Source organism: Melospiza georgiana, chromosome 7 (genome assembly GCF_028018845.1).
Source record: "Melospiza georgiana isolate bMelGeo1 chromosome 7, bMelGeo1.pri, whole genome shotgun sequence".
In the NCBI taxonomy this organism is placed as follows: domain Eukaryota; kingdom Metazoa; phylum Chordata; class Aves; order Passeriformes; family Passerellidae; genus Melospiza; species Melospiza georgiana.
Window position 1 is genome coordinate 35,052,188 of NC_080436.1, and position 25,271 is coordinate 35,077,458.

General features: G+C 39.6%; 1 protein-coding gene across 3 annotated transcripts in view; it reads left to right on the forward strand.

Moving 5' to 3' along the window:
* The window catches only part of THSD7B (thrombospondin type 1 domain containing 7B), a 298,829-nt gene that overhangs the window by 210,536 nt on the left and 63,022 nt on the right, over positions 1–25,271 (forward strand). For all 3 annotated transcript variants that reach the window (XM_058027753.1, XM_058027754.1, XM_058027755.1), the window contains exon 16: positions 12,032–12,210. In XM_058027753.1, the coding sequence (XP_057883736.1) occupies positions 12,032–12,210 (179 nt within the window). The remainder of the gene's footprint in view (positions 1–12,031; positions 12,211–25,271) is intronic.

A 25,271-nucleotide genomic window follows, 5' to 3' on the forward strand; every position in this document is an offset into this window, starting at 1 on the left:
CTGTAGTGGGCACACTGATCACCACTGACTGATTTACCCATCCTCACTGCCATTTAATTGTGTGATAGCTCATGGTCATTAGATATTACAAGCTTAAAAATACTAATCACAGGCTTTTCTGGATTTTATTTCCTTCTATATCAAATCTTTTCTGCAGGAAAAAAGAGTACACTTTTTTTTTTCCATGGCTGGCTTTTGTGATAAACTGCTCTATTTTGGTGGCGTCACCTTTTTCCTTGATCACCTGTTCAATAAGCTTGAGAAATGAGTGACCTGCATTTTCCAGTTGAGCTAGTGATTTTCTCCCAGGTTTGGTTCACCCTTGTTTTTCTTCCTTTAATTTGGAAATGCACCTATGAAATCATGGATAGAGGTAACAACCTCTAAATACATTACAAAATTATAATTGGTGGTTTGCCTCCATTTTCCTTCACATCAGAAGTATTGAGTTGAGCTCACTGCTAGTCCAGAGGGTCTTCATTTTCTAACTGTGTCTGGAGCATCCTCCTTGGCCATGAAATTGTCCTTTTAATTGCAGTTCATCCGCTTCTCAATCTGTCATCTGAGCTGCTCATACTATTTTTGAATTTCCATCTCCTTTGTTTTGAACAATTTCCCATCGTCCCTTTCCTTCTCTCTTGTGTGCAATGCCAACAGGGTTTTTTTAATCTTAGAAGAACACAGGGTGCCTCATCTGTTCCAAAATCAAAGCTGGAGATTTCTGTGCACTTGCATGGAGGTTCTGCTTTTGATCCGACGAGCAATTTATGGAAAGCAGGAGTTTATGAACAGTGCTTATCCTATTCAAATTCTGCTGTGCTCACAACAACAGGAACCTGGAAGAAAAAGGCACCACAGACAAATAGATCCTGGTTTTAAATCACAGAGTGCTTAGCTGTGACCTGCACTCACCTTAAAAAGCTTTAATTATCTCTGAATTTATGAAGGGCACAGCAGGGATGCTCAGACACCTCCTTACTCTAACCAGTGCAGTCTCCTGTGAGCTCCAGCTTCTGGTGGACTGACCCATCCTAAAATAAAAAGGCTGGGATTGACTCCCCCCATTTTAAGAGAAAATGAGCTGTTTTCAGGTAGTTTTAAATCCTTAGATTTTAATAAGTATTCTGCAGTTTTTTATTTACATAGCTCAAAAGCCATAAGCAGAGCCTAATAGGTTAAAGGAATATGAGTTAGATCTGTCCTGATCTGAAAGCAAACTTGCTCTTTCTACAAGGTTTGGGGGGAAAAATTTAAATAAAAAGGTTGAAAATGCAACACTGAATAGGTGCTTGTTTATTTTTGGAAGTGTATCAGTTTTAGTAATTACTGTGGTACACATTTTTGCACATCCAGTAAATTTTATTTTAAGGAGTGAAAATGTAGAAATCCCTGATTTTGAAAACCTTCAGAAATACAAGCTTTTCTGAACAGACATTTCTCTGTGTTTTTGAAAATATTCCAAAGTTTAATTTCGTTCTTAGTCTGAGTGACATTTTATATTGAAATTTCAGTTTTTAGTGCAACCTGTTGATTTCAGAACCCAGCTAGGCTCACTGTAATCACTTCCCAAAGATAACAAAGACATCCCTGTTTTATCAACATTACAGCACAAATCCAAAACACAGCCCCATACCAGGAACTGTGAAGAAAATTAACTCTACTCCAGCCAAAACCGGCACAGTCTCTCTATGTCCTTTTTATTACATGACTGGATTTTATTAATGGCTGTATTGCTACTGGAAAGCTTTTCAAAGACTGCTTGAGGAAGAAACTTCAGCTAAAAATTGACCTTATTTTCTGTCTATCCCACCCTCTGACATGGGAATTAAGGCTGGATCACTGGACTGTCCTGCCCTCGAGTCCCCACTTCAGGACTCTCTGAAGCCACTGCCACCTTTGACTGTTTTCTGCTCTCTCACAGCTAAATAGCTTCTAAATTTAGCTCTGAAATCGTGGCTGGGTTCTGTTCTGGACTCTCTGACATTCCTACATGTCTCCTTGGGTGTGTGGTGACACTTTTAATTACAGCTCTGGCTGCCAGGGGAGCTGTAACACAGACACAGAGCCTGGGAAGGACCTGGCCTCCACTTCTTGTTTGACTATAGGATTTTTACATATTGCTCCCAAAACAGTGCTCAAAGAATGATGATTTATTCCTTATCTTTTCCTTTGCTGCTTTTTTTTCTTTTTTTCTTTTTCAAAATCTGTTCACCATGAGAAAATTTGGCCACGGTTCTTCCTGTATGGATGTTAAAAGACTTATCAAATGAAATTGGATCACAGGACAACTGTTCAGACATTGAGTTCTCTGTGTTTTTCTGGCAACAGAATCAAAGATAAACAGCCATCAAAAAAGTTATTTCTGAATGGGTCAAACTGGCTATCAAAGAAGCTTATTTAAGGCAAGGTGAGACTTCCCCTGAGGCATTAGTACACAGAAATGCACATTCTTCTAGGTCTTTATCTTCTTAGAGAAAGGAAGCATGCATCTTAAGAAAAAATATTTAGAGACTTGGCTTTTGGAGCAGCATCTTCTGTAAGTGCTGCATTTAGTCAGAGTGATGTCTGTTGTTACTCCTTGGCTCTAAATACACATCTTTATTGCTTATCTTCTTGACCAAATTTCTTTTATGCTTTTTGCTGCATTCCATAAAATGACCCCTTTGAAGAGGTGGCAGTGCCAGACTTTGTGAAGGAATGGCTTTTTACTGTCCTCAAAGTGACTTTCTCATGTTTGACATTCACCATCAGCTGCCTCTTGCTGGACCACCTCTGCCCACCCTTGCTCATGTCCATCACTTTTGTTTCTATTATTGGGCTCAGTTAGGAGATTTTTTGTTTTGTGGTTTTTTTACAGATTGATTAAAGCTCTTCCATGGGACTTGGGAATGTTTTTAGTGTAGAAATTGTAACTCAGTGTAGAAATAGTCTGTGGGAGCTTTAGGAGAGCTGTGATAGCAGGTTAATGCACTGGGTGATCTCCTGCCCTGATTTCTGCAGCAGCCTGTGGAAAGAGAATTTCCTTGAAATGTGGCCCGTCTCTTCAGCCTTAATAACACATTTGTCACAAATACAGCCTGTTATGAGGCAAGGCTCTAATAAAATGTTACCATACAAAGATAGACTTAGAATTAACATTTTTCTCTCCCTACATGTCATTCCATTTAATATGCTATATTGGAAGCATGAAGAAATATTTAGCCTAGTCCTGTTCATGAATTACATATTCTAGTCCTAAGACCTCTGTCCTTCTGCTGCTCATGGAGAGCTTCATGATCCCTGTGAGATGTGTGGCTGCACTGGGAAGTGATGTGGGAGTTCATAGAATTCCTCTCATGTCTTATGTGGGGTTTTTTGCAACATTTTTTAACCCTTTTGCCTTTTATGCAGCTCTGATGAACAGGAATTTTAAGCAAATAAAAGGATGACAAATAATTTTTGAGTGGAGAGTGACAATTCCATACCTTTACTGCTCTTGGGGAGCCCTGTGGCAGCTGGACATAGTAGGTACTGTGGTGGAGTTCAGTGGGCATTAAAGGGGTTAATGCCTGACACATTCTGAAAATTTTCAGAAGCAACTTAATTAAAATTAAACCTAAACTTCAGCTCAGTCTGTTCTGAGGATTATCCTTGTGATGCTGATGAGTAGTAGAGAATTTATCCTACCTTAGTCTCTTCCTGGGCCTGAAATACACTTTAATAGCTCTCTGTCCTCCAAGGTTTGCAAATGAGGATGGTGCAAATTAAATTACTGAGAGGCTGGTTTGCAAATCTTCAAATATCCCTCAGTGCAGACAGATATTCCCACTGTGACATCTTGGCTCTCATTTGTATTTGGTTAACATGGGGGAGTGACCACTAACAATGGTGTTGTTTAACAGGATTGCATTGCCTTCTGCTTCTGAATTCACTGAAGTCCTCCAGCACAGGAGATTGAACTACACAACCAGGGAGCTCAAAGTCACACTGCAAAATGGAAAAAAAAGTCTATCAGAAATTCAGTACATCAATACTCTGTGCTGGGGCCTGCTAGTGTCACAAAAACGTCCTGTTTCCCTCTCAAGGTTTTCCATCATATAAATGAGTCACTGCTCTCCCCGTGCCTGAGCTGTGGAGAACCAGGACTGTTCCCTTCTGCAAAATTGTGTTTTTGTCAGATGTTTTTTATAGTAGAGCTTTATTCAAGGAGGTCAGATGCTTCTGCAGCAAGGTGACCTCTAATAGGTGGAGTGAAACTCCTTATGCAAGCAGATGGGACCTGGCAGCAGGTACCTGGATTTTGGGTAAGCCCTCATGGATCTTCCTGGTGCTGGTAATGGTTAGTGGCATCCTTAAAACAGCACCTTTATAATTAAAGTCTGCAGCTGGGCTTCTCATTTAGTGTGGATGGGAGAAGGGATTGAGGCAGAGTATTGATTTTAATTATTGATTTGGGGGGTCACTGTGTCGTTCACCCCCTGTGACACTGGGGAGGGGGTTGTGGAGGTCACAGCTGGCTCACAATCTTCCCCTGCCCTTTCAGTGCCTGTGTGACCTGCTCGTGAGCAGAGGCCCTTGAGTTTGTAAATTAAAGAACTAGGAATGTACATTTAAAGAAAAAAATGTTTTTTATGCTGCTGTGAGCCCTCTTGATAGTATTAATTGTGCACTGATCTAATTAGTGTTCCTTCTGCAGAGTCATCTGCTGGTTTATTTTGTCTGAAATAAGAGCAATATTGTAATGCAGAATACATGACAATTATCAGGATGCAGGGAGATGCATCTCCGTGTCCCATTTTGTCAAATGAAAGCCATAATGCTGTTGTCCAAGGCAAGTGTCTAAATGAGGCTTGTCTGTGTCTTGGGGTCACAGCTTGGCAGCAGAAATGAGGTGGCATATTGTGGTGACAGTGCCCAATGTCATGGCTTCAGAAATTGGCAGAAAGATGCTCTCCATGGAGAGCCCCAAAGTCTGAAATTGAGTTTCTTAGTGTGCTCCAGCAGAGCCTGAAACCATTGACCCTCAGGACATCTGTGATTTACTGAGGGGGGTAGATACTTGCAGTGATATTTGGTGGCAGCTTTCTCCCAGTGATGGACCCTTGGCTCTGGAAGATTCTTCCTGCCAGGTCCAAATTGCCCAAGTCTGTATTGATCTTCAGAGCACTCTGCAGTGCCCGTCTATTTTCAGAGCTGCTGTGCCATCAGGCCTCTGAGAGAAGTCAGGTGTAAGAGAAAAGGGAATCTGATGGTCTGTGGACAATTTGTGTTTAGGCTTTAAAAAAAGTCTCGTTTTCTTGTGTAAATATCATAATAAGAATAATAAATAAACACAGTTTTGGGTTTGTTTTAAAAACATGCTCATACTATTAATTGAGTAGCCTGGAAAAAATATATGGTAAACAATCCATAATAAAATACAGTGGGCTGAGTCTTTTTCCTGATGTATAGAGGATTCCAACACTGCTAAGGAGAAAAAACCAAAAAAGCTACTCTGTTTTATTTGAAGAAAACAGATGATTTTCCCAGTGGCAGAGTGATGAGCAAAGTATACAGAAAAACACAGCTGAGCTACTCCCCTAACTGCTATTGATCCCAGTGGATGGTTTTTTATTTGAGTAAGGACTTTGTTAAGATGTCAGAGCTCCCAAGCAGCCAGGCCAGCCCTTCACCATGGGAGGGCAGCCCTGGGAAAAGGGAGCATCATTCCCACAGTTGGCTTTGGACAGACTTGTGCAGTGGATTTCTGCCCTCCTCTATCACATGTTCCCTGTGAGATGGATGTACAGTGTGCAGCCCTATTTATTTGCTCTATTTATTTGCACTCAGAAGGCAGCAGACGAGGCTCCTTCTCCGGAAGAGTTCTCAGCTTGTTCTGCAATCTGTTACAAGGAAAGTGCTAATTAATGGAGATTTCCTTATTGAGTTAAAAGATTAAATATATCAACTACCAGGGCTTGTATCTAATGCCAAGTGTATGCTTGGAAGTTCTTTAAGGAAGAAAACTGTAATGCAGAATCAAAAGAAATTAGAAATCATAATGCAAAGTCAGCACCAGCCCAACTGCCTCCTCGGGATTTATAGAGTCTGTGAAATTGAGCAATAAAACCAACCTTTGGATGAATTTCAATAACAATAATGTTGAGTTAAACTTACCAGCCTTCTTTACAAGTCCTCTCTGGTCTATTTAGAATCTCTAATCAGTCTGCTAGCAGATAACGTGAGCGTGTGCATCTTTTGTGGAGTAAGTGGGAATAAATTAGCTAAGGGTCCATTATTTGAGCCTTGCAAAATATTTGATGTGGAAGTTATTTTTTGCTGGGTTTTTTGGCTGTGCATTTACTGAATGCAAATTAGATTATCTCCTAAATTTCTCAGCAAACTAATAATGTGTAAAATCTCTCAAATCCTTGTGTACTGTAAAAAAAGAAGATTAAACATTTGTTCTGTGGCAAGATTAAATCCTTTTCAGCTGCAACTCAAGTTTTTAGCAACTTAAGTCACCCAGACTTACTATGTTTAGTTCCCTTCAGTTAATAATTTTCTGCCTTGAAGCAGGATTTAGGTTTTGAGCGGGGATTATTTGGGACAAGGTGCTCCTCTTGCAGCAAACAAGCTTCTGGAGCTTTGTTTGTGCCATGTGGCCCATGGCCAGTGGCTGCCTTATTCTTGGCACACTGGGAAAGCCTCAGCCACAGAAGTATGATCAGCTGGTGGAGTTAAGTCTCTGAGCTGCAGTCTGTACTCCATGCTGAGTTTTAACCTGAGGTAAAGCAAAAGGTTTGCCTTGCAGGAGATCCCAGAGCTTCAGCTGAGCAGAATTTGGCCCACCAAATGCTGTGGTCCACCAGGTCTCCTTTATAAAGTCTTTAGCTATTACATTTTTAGCACTGCTTGGATTTACTGGCGTTATTTTGTGATATTTCACAATCAGTAATCAAGTGAATGTGAATATTAATTGCAAAATGAATCAATTTTTTTTTCCCCCTCTACCTTTGGTCTGTGTAATTAGAAACATTTCTCCTGTGTCACTGTCCACTCGGCTGCTCCCTAGTTTGTTAAAGGGTGATCTCTCCTGTCCCACAGACTCCAAGGGAAATTAGCAGTGTTATTGCCAGTGGCAGCTGTGGTGATGCACAGAATTGTCCCTCTCACAGTAATGACCTTGAGTTTTATGAAGCACCTCAAGGTTTACTAACAAGGGTAGAACTGCTAGAAGTTTGTTAATTGAAACCATGAAATATGTTAGAGAGGATACAAATGAGTTTAAAGCCAATTCAATTAGAGGTGCATCTGTTTCCAAAGCTGCTGGAGAAATGTTTATTTTCGCATCACTTTTAAGGCAGCCTCTTGGAATGCTGCTGGCACTGTTGTTTAACGCTGTGTGCAGACCTTGCACCCACAGCAAATTTATCTTCTGGAAGTGCAACAGTCAGGTGGAAGTGTCCCTGATGTTTGCTTGTAAAAGCACTGATATCCTTCTTCTCCCAGCACAGCCCCCTATGGCATCACTGACATCCCCCAGCCCATCACCCAGCTGCCTCCTCTTGCCTTGACTCTGCTGGGTGGCACAACAAAAATGGGACCATGGGAGTTTCTGCACCATGTATTTGTGCCTCTCTGACACTGGCACAGGGTGCCCAGAGGAGCTGTGGCTGCCCCATCCCTGGCAGTGTCCCAGGCCAGGTTGGACAGAGCTTGGAGCAACCTGGGATAGTGGAAGATGTTCCTGCCCATGGTAGGGAGTAGAACAAGATGAGTTTGAGGTCCCTTCCAACCCAAACCTTCTGTGATTCCATGACAGCCACCAGAGCATGGTCCTCACTTTATCCACTTGCTGTTGCCTTGTCTCAGGCTGCACAGGAGAATTGAGGTGAGTCAGGGCTGCCACATTGTGTGTCTGAGCCTTCCCAGGACATCCCGCATGATCTGTGGGTCCTTTGTTTGTTAGAGACACTTTAGAGACTCCATTTGTGGCTTGTTGAGCAACAAGCACACTGTTCTTAATGAATAAATCATAGTAAAATGAGCTGTGCAGTCTAGATAAATGCATTTGCTCATCCCACTAGGTTGACAGTGTCTCAGTAGAAAAACAATAGCACTTAAATGTAGAAAAGGCTTATTTGGTAATCCAGACCAATTTTCCCTGCCAGTTCCCAGTAGCATGTTTCAAAGTGCCCACTTAAATAACCTGGTGTTCTTGTCATTACCTCCTGTGACATCTGTGTGGCATTCAGGAGCCTGCTGATGGCCCAGGTGGGACAGAGGTTCTCATCTGCTTTGTCTGAATCAAATGAGCTTTATTTTAACAGTGTTTGAGACTTTGAGGAATAATAATAGTAATAATAATTTTAAAAAGGAGGTAAAAGGAAGCGTCAATAAATAATCTACGAATACATGGAAAGCAGGCTGAACATGGCTGAAAAGTAGAGAACATCTTTTTCTGTGGAAACAACAATTGTTTGGTACCAGGTTTTACAGAGGGGAGAAAAATGAGGGATGTGATGGATGAGTGGGAAATTTAAGGATGACACTGATAAAACCAGCTGTGTAAACTCAGCCTTGAGTTGGTCTCCCAAGCTGAGCAACAGTAGCTCAGAAATGTTATTTACTTTATTCATATTTTGTTATGGTAAGGTTATTTCTCTGGATAGTGGCTTGAATGTAGAGTTCTTTATTAATGGATTGTTTTAATAGCACATTGGCCTTGGGGCTTTTGTTTGTTTAGTATTGTGCATCATGCCAAAGCTACAAGTTTTCTAGGCATGCCAAAGCTGAGATTATTGTGGGTCTTTTTAGTCCCTTGACAACAGCAAGTTATTGCTTGGCTCCTACAGAAAAAAAAAATCCTGGTCTCACAGGCAATGGATGAGCTGAGTACAATGTTATTTACTACTCATCATAAAAAGCCATAAAGGCATTCTCTGTCTGAGCAGAGAGGGCACATCACAGGAACATTTTTGGAGGAAAATTTTGGTTGAATGAAATCTTTGCTCTTTAAATAAATAGCTTGGTGTAGGATTAACCCTACGTGGTTGATAGAAGAGTAATGGCAGTCTGTGAGGAGAGCTTGAAGGAAAGTTACGTTCCCATCTTGGTTTTGTAGTATGGACAGTCAGCTTCCTCTGGACAATATGGAAGTGTAGTGCTCTGTATCTGGCCAGTATTTGATTATAATTGGCATAATTAAGAAATACAGGTGAGGAAACTGAAAAAGGAATGAGCAGCCTCTTAGCAATGGGATGTCTTTGGAAATTCTGAGGTTCACTGAGGGATAACTCACAGCACTTCCTGGGGATGGAATGCAGCAGGTTCTTCAGTCTTCACAGAACAGTCTGTGTTGGAAGGGACCTTTTAAAGGTCGTCATGTGAACCCAGTGAGCTCCACCAGGTTGCTCCAAGCCCCATCCAACCTGGCCGTGAACACTTCCAGGGATGGGGCATCCACAGGTTCTCTGGGCAACCTGTGCTGGTATTCTACCATGTTCATTGTAAAATCTTCTTTCTTGTATATAAGAAAGATGTTTACTATAACTTCTTCTTCATCTTCCTTTCTTTTTTTTTTTTTTTGGTAGTCTATTTCTTTTTTTATTTTGTCTTATATTTCTTTTTATTATAGACATAGATCTTCAGCTGCCTAAAGACTTAGCCCGTTTTACCTTCTCTGATAAGTTGATAACCCCTCTGACTAATCCTACTTTGAAACAAGGCACTTTCTTTGTTTCTGTTGAGAGTTAATTACCCAGGCTGTCACACAGCCCAAGGAAAGATGATATTTCATACAGTGGTGGAACAGAACTCTTTAGAGAACTGCCTAAGAAATGCTTCTCATAAATCTATCATGAGAAAATTTCTTTTACTTATCATAATGTATTATGAATTGCTTTGAGTGGCAACCTAAGCAGGTGGAACAGAATATCAGTGGGTTATTTGAGATTTTTATTTGGGGGAAAAAAGTGAGTCTGTTTTAGAAATATTTGTATATGTGTGTGCATGGATGTCATCTCACTGAGGTGAGCATACAAAGCACACAAAGTTGAAATATCTCAAACGTTCCAATATCACTGGAATGGATTCAGTCAGAAATAATTAAGATACCCAATTCCAGTGGGTTTGGAGCAGCAAATTAAGAGGCACCACAGCAGAGAGAGATCAGAGGCAGCAAAGACAACCAGAGCACTCTGTATGGGCGCAGGTCTGCAGCACTGGGGAAGAGTTACAGCGTGAGTTAGGGGGGGAAATGATTGCAGCTGTCAGGCTGCAGGGTGGCCGCTGTAAAGAAACAGGAGCAGCACCATCACAGGGAATCAGGAGAGGAGAAATAGAGCAGCACTGAGCTGAAGGAGCTGTTGCTGCTGCTGTTTTTTAAGGCACTGTTTACAAAAACAACATCAGTATTTCTTGTACGTCTAGAAGGAAGATATTTTCCAGCAGATGGATGCCTAAATAAGCCTGAAACCTTTCTTGATACTGACTTCAGAGTGAAGAGCAGGAGGGAGGCAGCGAATTGCTGCTGTGGGTTCATGCCCAGGCTGTAACACAGTTCTGGTTCAGAGTGAGCAGCAGGCTTGGGCATGGCTCAGCCAGTAAATCCAGCTCTGAACCAGAATAATCTCTGTGCCTCAGCCTTGGTGTTCAAGGTTGTCTGGGGCTGTTTTCTGGGGGTTTTGGACAGCAGCTGCTTCTGGGTTGAGTTTTGTTGTTTGGGTGATTTTTTCCCCTCTGTGCTGCAGTGACTGTCACCTGGGTAGATGGGGGAAACGCTTCCTAAAAGAGTAATGAAATGAGTTAATTTGGTATTCTGTAGGTGAGGAATCAAGAGAGAGTGTTCACATGATGAAAACCAAACAGAAATAAAGGGCATAAAAATGAGAAACATCGGAACAGTGGTAGGGATGAAGTTCAGTTATTTCTATAACCATCATTGCCAGAGCTGTCAGAGGGATGAAGCTGCCTCTAATAAAGGCTGATCTGAGCAGCCACTGGCTTTCATGATCTAACATGAAATCTCTTTTTTGTTTAAATTAAAATAATACATACAGACATGACAAGCAGATAATCGGAACTGGGGGAGAATGAATGCAGCATGGTAAGTAGGAAGGTGCAGAAATAATTCCACACTGCCAACCCAGGACTGGTGCCACTAATTCCCTGGAGATCCCCAGGGCTTGGCCACCCTCTGCTGCTGTTCTGCACACCAAGAGCTCCACAGCCACTGCTGGGCTCTGCAAAGTCTCTCTTCCCACATGTCAGCTCCTAAAACAGCTGTAGGGTTGTGCCTTTTTGGAGGAACCTGTTGGATTTTAATTCATGAGGTGCTGGTCCTGCAGATGTCTGGTGTTGTGATTTTAAGAGATGATGATCTTGTGAGAGCTTTCATGTCAAACCAGCTTAAGGTGAAAGTAAAGCTTTAAAATGCCATTTTTGAAACCCATAAAAAGCAAAGCATTTGGAAAGAGGTACAAAGAGAACTTGTGAGGTGTGGGAAGCAGGTTTCATCTGCTTCTCCCAAGAATAAATCCCATACTGTTCCAGCTGGCAGGCAGGTCCCTCACACATCTGATGGGAGCTGCCAAGAGAAGAGTACTGTTGCCTTCCCCATCCTGTAGTTTTCTCTGCTGGGGAGAGAGCCTGTGTCTGTCTCCTGCCTGTGCCAGCTCTGGAGATGGCCAGTGTAATGCAGAAGGAGTACACACCAAGGCTGTACACTTAATTCTCCAGAATTTGTCATGGATGGCCACAGTCTAATAAAGAAGGTAATTACCACATCTTGATGACCACCAGCTTCACAACATGTACTTTTGTCAGCGTGTGTCCTTTACATAATTCCTTTTTATCACTGCCTTCTTTGGACTAAACCAAGTAGAAATTAATTTTAGTCACTGCTGTTCTTCACAAATAATGCCATAACCTCATGTTGGATGGTGGTGTCAGTTTGCCAAATGCCTTCTCCTTAAGAAGCTCTTGTTTTGTGTTGGTTGCACAGGTCACATCAGAGGATGGGAGTTTGTTGGTTGTGGTGATTAAAACCTGTCTTAAATCTTTGGTTTAGGTTACATTGAAGAGCCTTGCACGGTCCCATGCCCGTTTGATTGCAGATTAAGCGATTGGTCCAGTTGGTCTCCTTGCAGCTCCTCCTGTGGACCGGGGGTCAGAGTCCGATCCAAGTGGCTCAAGGAGAAGCCCTACAATGGAGGTCGTCCCTGCCCCAAGCTGGACCTCAAGAACCAGGTGAGCCACGTTCTGATAGCCAACAGAACTCTCTGTGCTGTGTTCTGAGTCAGGATCCAGAGTTCCTGTGCTGGTGAAGAAGGTAAAGAGAGGAGTTATCTCTGGCACCACACCTTGGGTCACCTTTTGTAGGCAATCCTTGACCTTCTTGAGGACTGAGGGAGAAATGCTCATGTATCAGCAGAATTTGACCTGAAGCACCATATTTCTTATGTGAAGAAATTGTTATCTCCCAGAGCACAGGAAGCCCTGGAGTAATAATCCTACCTGGACAGTGTGTAGACATCAGAGAACTCAGATGTCATGGATATTTTCAAAACTTTTTCAGTCTTTCTGAGACTCTGCTTGCTGTAGAAACGTTTGTTAAATAAAAATTGCTATTTTTAGCAACATTTCCCTTCAACACAGCACAGGTTCCCTTTAACATTAATCTCTGTATATTCAATATTGAAGTATCCCATCAGAGGAAAATAATCTTTAAATTACTACTCTTAAAGGAAGATCAGCTTCTATTTAAATGCTACTTAATGCTGTATGCATTTCTGCAAAGTGCATAGTGATTTCCTACGTTTGCTGATTAATTCTCTAACACTAATTAACACTGATGAAGTACTGTTTAGTTTTGTCTGCCCTATATTTCAGATTCAGCCATGAAAATTAATTAATAGGACAGAAACAGTCATGCTGAAGGAAGTCCATATATATGTTAAGAAGAATTTGAATATGTATATGTATAATATACGTGATGTGTAGAAGTACTTCAGTGGTATCATACAAAGATTTATTTGGTAGGTGCTGGAGATGGTGGATTCATTTGTTTTTCTGCACAACTATTGCTGCAGCAGTCGTGTCCTGGAATGCAGCACCACTTCCAGCTCCTGAGTATGAACTTGCCTCATTTTCCTAACAGTTAATTTTATTTTCCTGTGAGATACTTAGTAAATACTCCTTGGATTTTTTTCCTTCTTCTTTTTCCTTATTTCTATTTGAAATTCATTGGAAGTAGGCTAACAGAAGCAGCAGGGACTACAGAAATATAAAACTGCTATAAAGTGTACGTTGTCCATAGCTCAGTGCTTTCCTTAATAGATCAGACAGATCACCAGAGAGGCAAAGTGAAATCCCACAGTAAGTGATAAGGTAACAATAAGCTCCTTTGTAATGAAAAGATACTGGGGTTTGTTACCCACAGACACAGCAGACTCCTTCCATTAATAGCAAACTTATTGCCATCATGTGTTGCTTATTCCCACACACATTAGAGTTGCCAGTTTCAAAAGCCTTTCAGAGGATATTAAAGGAAAGAAATTGTTCAAACTTGGAAGTTATGTCTTTGCACAGTTTATTGGTGCACAGTGCTTGCAAAGTGCCAGGGCTGGTATTAATATAAACGTGGTTGGTGCTTTTTGCCTCTTTACCAGGAGCACATGTCATGATCTAAAACCCACTGAATTCATTAGAGGCTTTCTGTTGCAGGCTGTAGTACAAATAATGTAGAATTTGTGTTCAGATTTGTTTGTTTAGGTTTGTGACCTCCTGTTCTTTTGGTTGGTTGCTTTTTGGAGTTTTTGTTTCTTTCCTTGTGAGTTTTTTTAGGATAAAGCAGAAGCTCTTTCTAACTGATTTGGCACACAAGTGGTTTATCTTCTTCCAATTCAGATTTAATGGATTGAGTGCAAGTCTATATATTTCAGAGCTTTTAGGGTAAGAAGAAATGGTTGTGCTAATAAGAAAAGTGTGTATATATGCACACAAATGCACATGTTTTGCCTGTGATTCTGTTCATTACCTTCCTGAATGCTTCTCAGTACTTTGTGAGCTTCAGAAGGAGTTTTGCTCTGCATCCACTGGGCTTGGACTTCCAGCCCAGATTTAACACACTGAGGTCCCTGGGCACATTGCAGGATGCACAAGTTGCCTACCCAGATGGTGAAGTAAATGAGCTGATGGCACTGCTGCTGAGCTAAGCTGGACACATACCATTAATCCACTGTCAGGCAGATTGTCTGCTGCTGTTCCCTCTGCTCTGGGCAGCTTTTAAATCCTAGAGCAAAGCTCTACAGATTCATTATATATAAAAATGTGACATCCTAATTATTTTGTATAATCTGGATTAAATACCTGCAGTAAATGCTGGCTTTTGTTTGGTATCATATAGGGGAAAACCATATAAACTATATCTAGACTTTATATGTATATATATATATATATATATATATATATATATACTATATACAGTAAAGCAGTACAGCACCATTGTGCTGAGTTTTACTTTCCAGTGGCTACTGTGTGGTGTTTTATGCATTTGATAAGATTTTACATAATTTAGAACAAATAATGAATTCCTTCAGGTGTTAGTAGATTTCGCTTACGATTTCCATTTTATTTTCTCCGGTATCTTTAATTATTTTGCTTTTGATTATTGCTTCTGAAGTTGGGTCTTGTTATTGCCTAATCAGTTACTTGGGAGAACTCTCCATTTTTCCGCTGTCTTATAATTAAATCTCTCAGTCATTTTGTGTCTTTTTCTTAAGCCAGATAATCTTTTCACCTCTTTTTGTGCAGGGTGCTGTCTGGGCTTTTTTGCAGACCCCTGTATATCCTTTTCTTCAGTGCTTTTCAGATATTTGACATGAATCTAACTGTAGTGTTACTTGAAATACTATTCCAGCAATTCTTTCTCACCATTTCTCACCATGTCTGGAGCTTTGCCAATGCAGATATTTAGTCAAGCTACTCCTTTGGACAGAGGGACAATTTGCATGATCAAAGAAATCTATTTTGTGAATATAAGTAGTTATTTGAGTCATATAAACTGTGTTGTAAAAGACTGTCCCCCAAGAGTCTGTCCAGTCATGGTACTGCAGCTTGCTTGTGTATTAAGGATAGAATATTTTAGGAGAAATTTGATTTTATACAGAAATAATGGCATGTCCCACTACTGCATGATATTCTGTGGTATTTGTGTTCCTTATTCCACAGAGAGTTTGACTCTTCTGGAGTATCTTGAAGCCATTCTTTTGGATGTGTTCATCTGCCTGTAGAGCCTCTCAAGCAGCCCACTCTTTTTGCAAGAGATGTGAGAAGTAAACTCAGAGTTAGGAGAATTAATTCAGCTTTTTAGTATTTATTGTTCTCATTGTAGGCGATGGACAAGGTTGAGGCCCTCAAGATTTTATTCAAACTATTTTCTGATAGAGGTGCCAAACATTTGCATGGGCTGAATGCTCCTGGTATTCTGATAAAATCACTCGATTTGATGTGGTCCCTTTTGCCTTAAACTCTGTCTGTGTTGCTGCCCTGTGAAATAAAAGGATAAATTACAATATTTGGTGGAAGAGATGACAGTATTTTAACACAGCTCCATGTAATATGCAGAATTACTTTTGCCTTTTACCTCTGTTTGCAAATGGTTGAAGAGCTGGCTAACTACATTTTGCTTCATCTCTTAAAGAAAATGGGCTTTGCACGTAGGGGCTGTGCAGCTCTTATCTGAGGATGTGATTGCTTCTGAACAGCCGATTGGATTAGGGGGTCAGCTGGCAGATGTTCTTGGCTGTGCTGTGCATGTTAAAAGAGGTGTAGCATTTACATTTTTCCATCCCTGCTCTTCTCTGAATGCACTTGCACAGCATGCAGTTGCTATTTAATATGTAGTTCTACATGATGAAAGGTTAAATATGAGTTAAGGGGGGTTTATTGCTTGAATATTCTTTTATAGGTTTTTAGGATTACTGTGAGAAAATGCATCTTATTTTCAAGACTCATGAATTCCGAGGATTATTTTTTTATTGATTGCCCTTATACATATTCTTGTCAAGGTTTTCCCTCCTTCTCCTTCCTCCCCCTCTCTCCCTTAGCCAATACTGCTAAAGGACAAATATCATAGCAAGTAGTTTATTCCCTCTATTTATGCTGTATATATTTAAGCAAACGTTTTTAAAGGATTGGGAGTATTTGTAATGGCAGGCATAGCAGGAGAAAAATGTAGTGTATTTAGAATGTAAACTTACTGCTTTCATTAAAATGAATATTTTATTCTTAATGACATTTTCTGGTGTTCACTGTAGAATATGAGAAATACAGACACTTTGCACATTAGAATTGCAAGTACTGCTCCTGAAATTGCATAGAGGAGTTTAAGGAAAGAGAAAAGGAGGGTGGTGCTAAGCTTACAGACCTGATCTCTCAGGTGTAAAGATGTATGAATTTCCGGAATTTTTTCATACAAAGTAGCTGCTTTAGGTCCATTTGCACTTCAGAGAAAACAGTTATTTTCAGCATTTTCAAAGCTTTTAGACTCCTGTATTAACAACCAAGTTTGAACTGAGCATCTTCCATTGCTGTCACTGAATTAACTCCCATCTAGTCCCTAGCTGGTGAGTCCCATGTATAACCTTCTCCTTCCAGCATTAGGAATTGGCCTTCAAGAATATCATCATTAATGTACTAACTATAAATAGCTCCTGCTCAAATCACTTCCTTTATAATACAGATTTCTAGTTTTCAGAAAAGTCACTGAACTTTTTGAGGTGCTCAGAATCTCTTCTTCTCTTTTATTTCAGGTGCCAGTAGTTCATTCCTGAGCCTAGAGCTGTATCAGTCCATCAGCTGTGTCAGATCCCTTCCTGTGCCATGCAGGAAATCATCTGACTTGCATTTTTATCTGGCTCCATCAGCACTCATTTGCTTCAAGTGCAACTTAACTTCTAGGGGAAAAAAAGAGTCCTATTCTTAATCTCTGTTTTACCTTCAGAAGATCTGATTTCCTCCCATTCTGCCTTAAAGGAAGGAATTACAGCATAAAGCATATCTGTCCTCTGATTCTAGTGCAATTTTACAGCATCATAAAAATGACAAGTTTTTTTGCCTGCTGCACTAATGTGGGAGAATTTTCAGTGTCAAAAAATAGCAAGAACCTCCTGTTTCCCTTTACACTTTTCTTGCTGTGACTGGAAGTTTTGGTACTATACTGCAATTTAGTTTGTCAAATGAGCAGAAGTAGGAGCCAAATCTGAGCAGCCTGAGCAGTATCTCACCTGCCTGAAGTGAGTTTCCATGTGGGTGGGTGTTGTTTCACTTCCTTGGGAAATCAAACCAGTCCCATGTTCTCCTCCAGGAGAATAACCCTGTAGTGTCTACTCTAATTCTCAGCATGTATTAATTTTATATTCACCTTCAATAGCTATCCATACTTGATTTTCATTCCTCCTGCAGGTTTTCTGTTGAGTAAAGAGTCATATAAACATATTTTCACAATTGCCACTCATAAAAAGCTTTAGCTTCAGAAATTGAGCTGTTTAACAACTCCCTCAAAAGTGTTTTTCCCTTGGCTTTTTTTTTCCTAGATAGCTTCTTTAAATTTCCCTTTAATAAAAAAGCAACTTGATGTATGGTGTAATGCTGCTTTCTGTAATTGTGACAGAACATTTGCACTTTATGAAGTTAAATATGTTACAATGTCAATCTCCTTCCTGGCATTACTTTCAAATTCAAAAAATTAGAATCCTTGTGCTAATTAATTAAACTACATTTTTTCTGCCTACTACAGCTCCACCAATTTTTAATGAGATATATACCAAAGCTTGAATGTTTGGTTTAAATGAAATTTATGTGTTTGCATCTCTGGAACTAGGAATGGAACATAATTATTTCTGATTCAAATAGAGTTCCTACGTTTGTTGTTGAAAGGAATATTTATTGTTCAATGTGATAGCTTTTTGTAAAGTACAGGAAAAGGCAGGAATTATACCTAAAGTGCTCTGTCCTTTTGATTTCTTGCAGAGGAGATCGAATTAAATTGGAAATCAGCCATAGAAAGCTGGTGGCCCAGTGAAGAAATTATTAGCATTTCTCCTAAGGAACTGAAGTTCAATTGGTTTAGGCAATACTTTTTTTTTTTTGAAGGGAAGGAGTGTGGTTTGTGCTGAATCTCTTGTGGACAATATGTCATGTTGGAGGACCTGCAAACAGCGTGTGCCATAAATCAGCGTGACAGCATCTAACACTGAGACTGAACTTACTCTTGCTTGTCTTTGTCTTAGGAGCAGGAGAACAAGAAGGATTGATGCCTTGGTTATTCCATGGCAGCAGTTTTAATCTTGGTTTGATTTTTTTTCCTTCTTCCTCATTTTAGGAAGTTTTTTTATTTCTTTTCTACAAAGTTTCGCGATTTGTTCTCATTTTAGGTTTGCAATTGTTAAGGAAGGGAAGATGCTGCATAACATTGAAAGTGAGGACCTAGCATCTGTACTAATTAGAACAAACACAAGAACATTCAGAATAAAAAATGCTGGTACATCTTCACCTTTTCATGTGGTAAAAGATGTGAGAAACAGTTATTTGTCATCTTTCATTTTATCACACATGATTTAGTCTTCTGAGAGAGTCAATTACTTCAGAGAGAGTAAATTACACTTTTGGCAAGTTAAATGAAGATTTTGACATGTTTTCCTTTTCTTTGCTCTCTTTCATAACTCCTTTCAAAAATTAATTTCCAAAATACGATCTCGTTGATTGCAAAAAGTAGTTTGTTACAACGCAAGACACAAACGTGGAAATTTCTTTTGTAATAGATTCTACGCCAAGTCATGAAATTCATTACAGCAATTTATAGTTCTAAGAACATGCCACATAAAAACTTCAAAACTTTTTGAAGTGTGAATGCAACAAGATGTTGGACAGGAGTGTGTTGAGCAGGAGGCAGCCTGGATCTGTCCAGTGCAGGGAGCTGCTGTGTGAATCTGAATCATGGTGCAGAGCATCCAGCAGGAGCAGACGTGGGGCTGAGTTGGTAAATGAGGTGCTGGTGTTGACCTGATTTAGCATCTATTATCAGAAACCAGTGGGAGGCTGTTGGTTGTTAATGAAGATTTTGGTCACTTCTTTCCTTTTGTTAGTGGGCAGCAATGTCTTCAGAAGGACTGAATTTTGTCATAAATACCTAGCAGATTCTGTGTGTCCCCAGTTTAAAGCTGACCCCATTCCAGTGGATGGCTTTATTCCTGGGAGGAACAGGGGTTTTTTAAACATGGTCTGACTCACCTGCATGCTCTGAATATATTCTGAGCATTCAGAGCAGAAAATTTCTATTTTTCTGACTCTCCTTTATGAATAAGAAAGAATAATTGGAAATGAAGTTACTGCTCAGAGAGGGAGAAGGGACATGAAGATGTATGCTGTGTGAATTCATCTGTCAGAGCTCCTGAGCAGCCAGGAGCTCTCAGGAGCCTCTTGCATGATGGTCATTAAAATAACCTTGGTCTTGCCTCTTTTAAAGTATTTAATATTGTTCTGTCTCTGTTGCTCTGTCTAGAGCAGTTCTCATTGATTAATACTTAACAAGTGTTAATATTTTTCCTGCTGCAGACGTTTCTTGTGGCCATTGCTCAGAAATTATAACCAAATGGTTTGTTGGGTTTGCTTTGTTTTATGCTCTGCAGCTGATTGATAGATTCAGAAATGGACTTCATTTTCTTTTTATGTTGTTTAATTGGTTTCTTCCTCCAAGACAGCAGAATAAAAGTGCAGATGACCTTCTGTCCTCCTCTTGATGTCCCCCCACATGCCTGGAAGGATTGTGCCGGGTTTGCCGTCAGCTAAGTGTGAGCACTTGAACCGCAAGCTGAATACATGCATTCTTTAAGTGACAGCATCAAGATCATCAGCATTACCAGATTGCTGGGTGGAATATAAACCACTCAGAGATTTCAGATTCCAAGGCCCAATTACAGCTCTCTGAGTGGTTGTCAAACACAGCCCCTGTGTCAGGGCTCCTGTTTGCAAGGGCTCTTTAACCAAAGCCGAAATACACTTTAGTCACATTCAGGTGGGTTTGGGGAGGGAAAGGAAAAATTTGAGACATCTCCCCTTTACAGCAGTCTGGGGCTCTCCCTGCCTCCTGAGCTCCTTGTTTTAGCAGGGCTACCAGGAAGAGAGTTGTAAATACGAGTTTGCACAAATTCAGCTAATCCATCCTCATTATCTATAGATCATGACACATTTTTGAGTTATAAATAACTGTGTTGTAGGCTATAGCCATCACTAGAAAAACCAAAGGTGAGCAGATTTTTATGTATGAATGAAATGCCAAAGGATAGATTCTTCTTCTCCAATAAGATGTATATTCTGTCCATTCTAATTTTATTTACTGCTTCTCACTAGAGGATTGCATAAATCAGCAGTCCTGCACAGTTTGTTGTGATTTATTGCTTAATTAAAAGTTATGAAGGTTTTTAATCTGTCTATAATTTATATTATTTTTGAGTCAGCTGTTTCCCATATTGTAACAACCAGGAAACTTGCATCTTTTTATGAAGGAAGCATTTTGTGAGCCCTTGGATTCATTAATAGGTGTGGCCCATAGTGGTGCCAGATTGACTTTGGAGCTTAAACTCAGAGCCAAAGATAATTAAATATTAGTGCACTTAATAAAGTTTCTCCAGCATCAATTACAGTTTGATGGCAAATGTAGTCAACATGTTTTTTAGAGTTACAGATTAATTTTAAAAGGGATGCAACTCATGTGTGATTTCACAATGAACAGATGTTTGCTACACATTAATAATTTTAAAAGCAGGCTTAAAATGGTTATGTAGATTTTAATGGGGGATTAATTTGGTTCTAGTGCTGGACCACATGTTGTTGTCAAAACAAAAGTTTTAGTTTGGTTGTTGGGGGATTTTTTTTTGTTGGTAGATTGCTGCTGTAATTACTAATTTTTCCGTATTTATTTTTTTGTATTAATTTTTTCCATAATTAAAGTTAGAATAGCGTACAATTTAAAAACAGACCTTTTTTTAATGTATGAATTTCTATTGAAGTATAAAAATGCTATTAAAAATTCAATTTTTGTTGTGATGGCAGGGGTGGCTGGCTTGAGAGAGAGCACTCATCTGCTTTAAACTTCAGTAGGTTTGTCTCCCTCTTTCTCAAACATCTTTATTATTTGAAAAGACATGCTAGTTTCTCTAGCAAAGCTTTGTCCAGTCCTGGCATTATAGTTTTCAGTTAGAATGTTTTGAGGTCAGCTTGGATTTCACTGATGGCACAGGTTTTGGCAGGAATGAGGGCTCCCTTTTGCTGTGAGGCAGCTGCCCTCTGTTGGTTGGCTCAGCTTGGCTCTGGTTTCATTTCTGATCTGTGTGACTTGTGGTGGGATGGGTGGGAAGAGCCTTCCCTGAGTCCCAGCTGTCAGTGCTGTTTGAGACCAGTGGGATCCTTCCAGGACCCCCCTCTCCTCCTTATGAGCTGTAACCAAACTCTCAACTGCTCTTAATGTCACTTTTAAGTTTTTTCCTACATAACTTCGTGTGTAATTGCAGTGGTGTCGCTGAATGGGCTTCATTGTTTCTTAAACAAAAAATTTGTTCCTCAGCTTGTTTTTTTTTAAACCCTATTATTTATAAAATAATATTTTAGAATCATTAATAAAAATCATTGAAGTGGTTTGCTATAAAATCAGGTAGAAAAAGTCATATATCACATTAGATAAAAACTGAAGACACTTTTTGGGTAGTCAGGAAGATTTTTATCCAGGCTATTCTTTAGCGCTTTGAGAACTGGACAAATATAAGTTAGAATGAACTTTGGCCATTTGAAATGCCAAACCAAATAATATCTGTCAGCTTTGCTGGCCAGTCTCCATTCAAATTCCAGTATCTGTTAAGTTTAAATGTCCTTTATGCTCTTATAAGTTAGATTTAAATTATTACTTTGAATTTTAAATTATTACTTCACTAAGTAAGAGTGAGAATTTTTCCTTCTCTAAGTGATATTATGAGGTTCATAACTTTCTAATTAACTACCAGGCATAAAGATATTTCATTCTTGTCTGAGCAAAAAGAATAAGGTGGAAAAGGTTTAGCAGCCTCTTCTAAGCAAGACTTTGAAAAGGAATTAAGATCTAGTCGTATGCTGCTTTTGTAGTGGCTTATTGTATAAATATTTAAGTGGTGAAAAGAATTAGTGTCTGTTTTTTGATGCTGTTATTCAGTGTTATATTTAATACACGGAGCTCATGTTTTTCCTTCAATATTAGAAGATCTTTGCTCCTCAGTCCATGCTTCCAGGTCCTGCAGCTGCAGTGGTTGGACAATCCTGAGGATTGTCCTGAGGTTGGACATTCCCTCACCTGGTTTTGATTTTACTGGGAATGCTTAGTGGTTACTACGTCCATCATATGGCTTTTTATCAATGTGCAGCTTTTCAACATTTCTTAAAATAAAGCCAGTCTTTTTCTTTAATTTCAATTCTGTGTACTCTCAGGTGGCCATGTGGAACATAAGTTTTTCTTTCTGCCACTTTGCAGCCAGCATTTCAGATTCTGGGGGACCAGTGTGTTTGTTTTTTTTTGTTTTTTTTTCATGTTGCTTTTCTCCAGATTGTAGCTTGGTTGTGAAGTTGGGCAATAAATAAACAGATCTGTGATTGTTGGAACACAAACCAGTGGGTACTTTAGCAACTGGAGTAGCAACAGATATTCACTAGAAAATCCATTGGAGTAATCAATTATGCTTTGAGTTTGTCTTGTTGAGAAAATAGAAGTACTTGGTCCTTTCAAAGGAGACACTACTCCAGTGATCAGCAGGTGGGCAGACAAAACAGGCTTTATGGAGAGTCTCACAGGTGAGTGAAACAGTGAGAAAAGATTAATTTTCTATTCTGCATGTTCCCAGAGCAACCACTGACAAAACAACAGGCTTTTTTGAGAGTGAGATGTGTAAGATTGTATCTTACAGTGCACAGAACATGCACAACTCATTGGGCCTGAGAAAGGAAAGTCATGATTAAACTCAGTTGGATTAAACATTAGCATATAAAAGAGGTTTTTCTTAATATTCATTTCAGGTCAGTGTTTGATAAATGACTCGCAGATTTTCATCAGCGTTCTCACGTCTTGGCTTTTGCATAATAAGAATCCTCACAGGAGTTGTATGCAAACAGCAACATTTCAGCCTAGTTACTTATCACACAGCAAATTCAAAGTACAAGTTGTATTTGGGTCATATCTGCATGCTAACCTCAGAAATTAATCCCAGCTAGAGTTAGAATAAATATCTTTTTAACCTTACTTCTGTGTTTTCACCCTGTCATAATAATGTAGCATATCAGGGTATCTGGGAACTTGGCAAGGGAAGGGAACCCAGATGATTTCTGAAGTCCTTCTGATAACATTAAAATATTTATTTGTTTTGGAGTAAAACATTAATTCTAGGCATTTCTCTTAGTCTAGTGATGCTGATTCTATGCACCTGAATGAAAATTAATTTGTGATTAAATCCCAAGAATAATCAGTGCCTGTCAGGCATTGGTTTAAAACTGAGGATGAGACACTGCTTTTAATGATGTTAAGGGAGTTATTTCCTCTCCATTCAGAGCAGCATCAGAGAGCAGTTCTTCCCACAGCATCCTGTACCAAAAGGCTGTGTTTGAAAACCAACTGTGAGAAGTTTGGGTGTGGATCCAGGCTCTGCATGGCTCATTTTCCACCTCCATTTGTACTCCCCATGTGTGCCCAAGCCAGTGATCAGCTCTTGGTAGGTGGTGGGACGTGTGCTCCAGCTGCTCCACGTGCCTGCTGGGTGTGCTGGCACTTTGTGGCAGCTCCTCACTCCTGGAACATTCCCAGGAATCCCTGGCATTTGGTGTGGCAGCAGATGCAAACACCAGCTTTATGTCCTGTTTTCCACCCAGTGTTTTTCTAACTACTGTGCTGTTCCAACCAAATGTGTCCGGCCCAACTCTCATCATTTAATTAAATAAAGGCAAATTTCAATTAACTTTTAAGACACCTGGAATTGGCTCAGCATTGTTTTATAAAGCAGTATTAAATTAAACAGATTTTCCCTTTTTCTGGTCTATTCAGTGAAGGTGAGACCTTAGATCCAAGTTAGATGTAAAGCCCTAAAACATGGCCTCCCTATAGAATAGTCAATCATTTCATGTACCAGGAATTTCCATGGTTTTGCTGGATTGTGATCCACTCTGCAGAATGGGCAACAGATGACATTTGATTTAAACAACCAAAAGATAATTTTTTTGGCATGAGCTAGTGTTTGTCAATGGAGTTAATAATGAAAGAAACAATCAGTCTCCACATGCTTCCCTGAAATGTGTCCAATAGTATTTGGAACACTGTTGGAGTATCATTTAAATGGTGAAATGAGGAGCATTTGTTGGTTGTTTTTTTTAAAGGGTTCATGTGTTGCAAATGGGAAAAAAACAAATGTTTGGAGCATGTCTGAGAGTCACACAAATATGAGATGCTCTCAGGATTGTATTGCAAGCATCCAAGGGAAAGGAGTACTCTTCGTAAAAATTGATTACAGCAGAGCCAGGTGAGGCCAGAAAAACCTGAGATAATGTAATTATATTTAAAGTAAAATAAAAGTATTGTCAGAGGTCTGTGCTTTCTGTTTCCTTAGTTTAAATTCCTGCTGTTAGAGCTCTTTCCCTCCATTGTGCTTTGGGGGAAAAAGACTTGTTTCTTTTCAGTTGTTTTTACTTATGTTGTGTTACTTGCAGTCTGTAAATAGATTTTATTTAGAGAAGATGCCCACTTTTCAGTTTTACTATATGAAACTGCTACTGGTTTTGTTATTATGTTTGATGTGTATAAGGATAACTAAATCATGGAACTTAACACATCCTTCCTAATTTGCTGGGAGGTTAATTCTTCCCTTAAATAATAGGCCTTTTCCTATTTCCATTAAATTCAATTTATTAGATGTCCTAATGGCTTGCATGGAAACCAAAATGGGCCACTTTTGGGATAATTCCACACAGCCTTGCTTGGTTCCAAAATTGAAGCTGTTGCAAACAGCTTGGATTGGAAAATAAAATAAGCATTTTTCATCTAAAGGCAGTTACTAAGAGCAAATATGTTGATTCAATGTAGGTTTTTTAAATTATATTTTGTAACAAACTGTAAAAAATGAGTGTTTATCTTAGTAACTTTACATGAGTCATTGCTTAAGCTAATTTATCTTTTCTCTGATACCCCAGAAAACCTATTAAGAGCTGCTAAAGACAAAACCCAATTCATTACCTACTTGCAATCA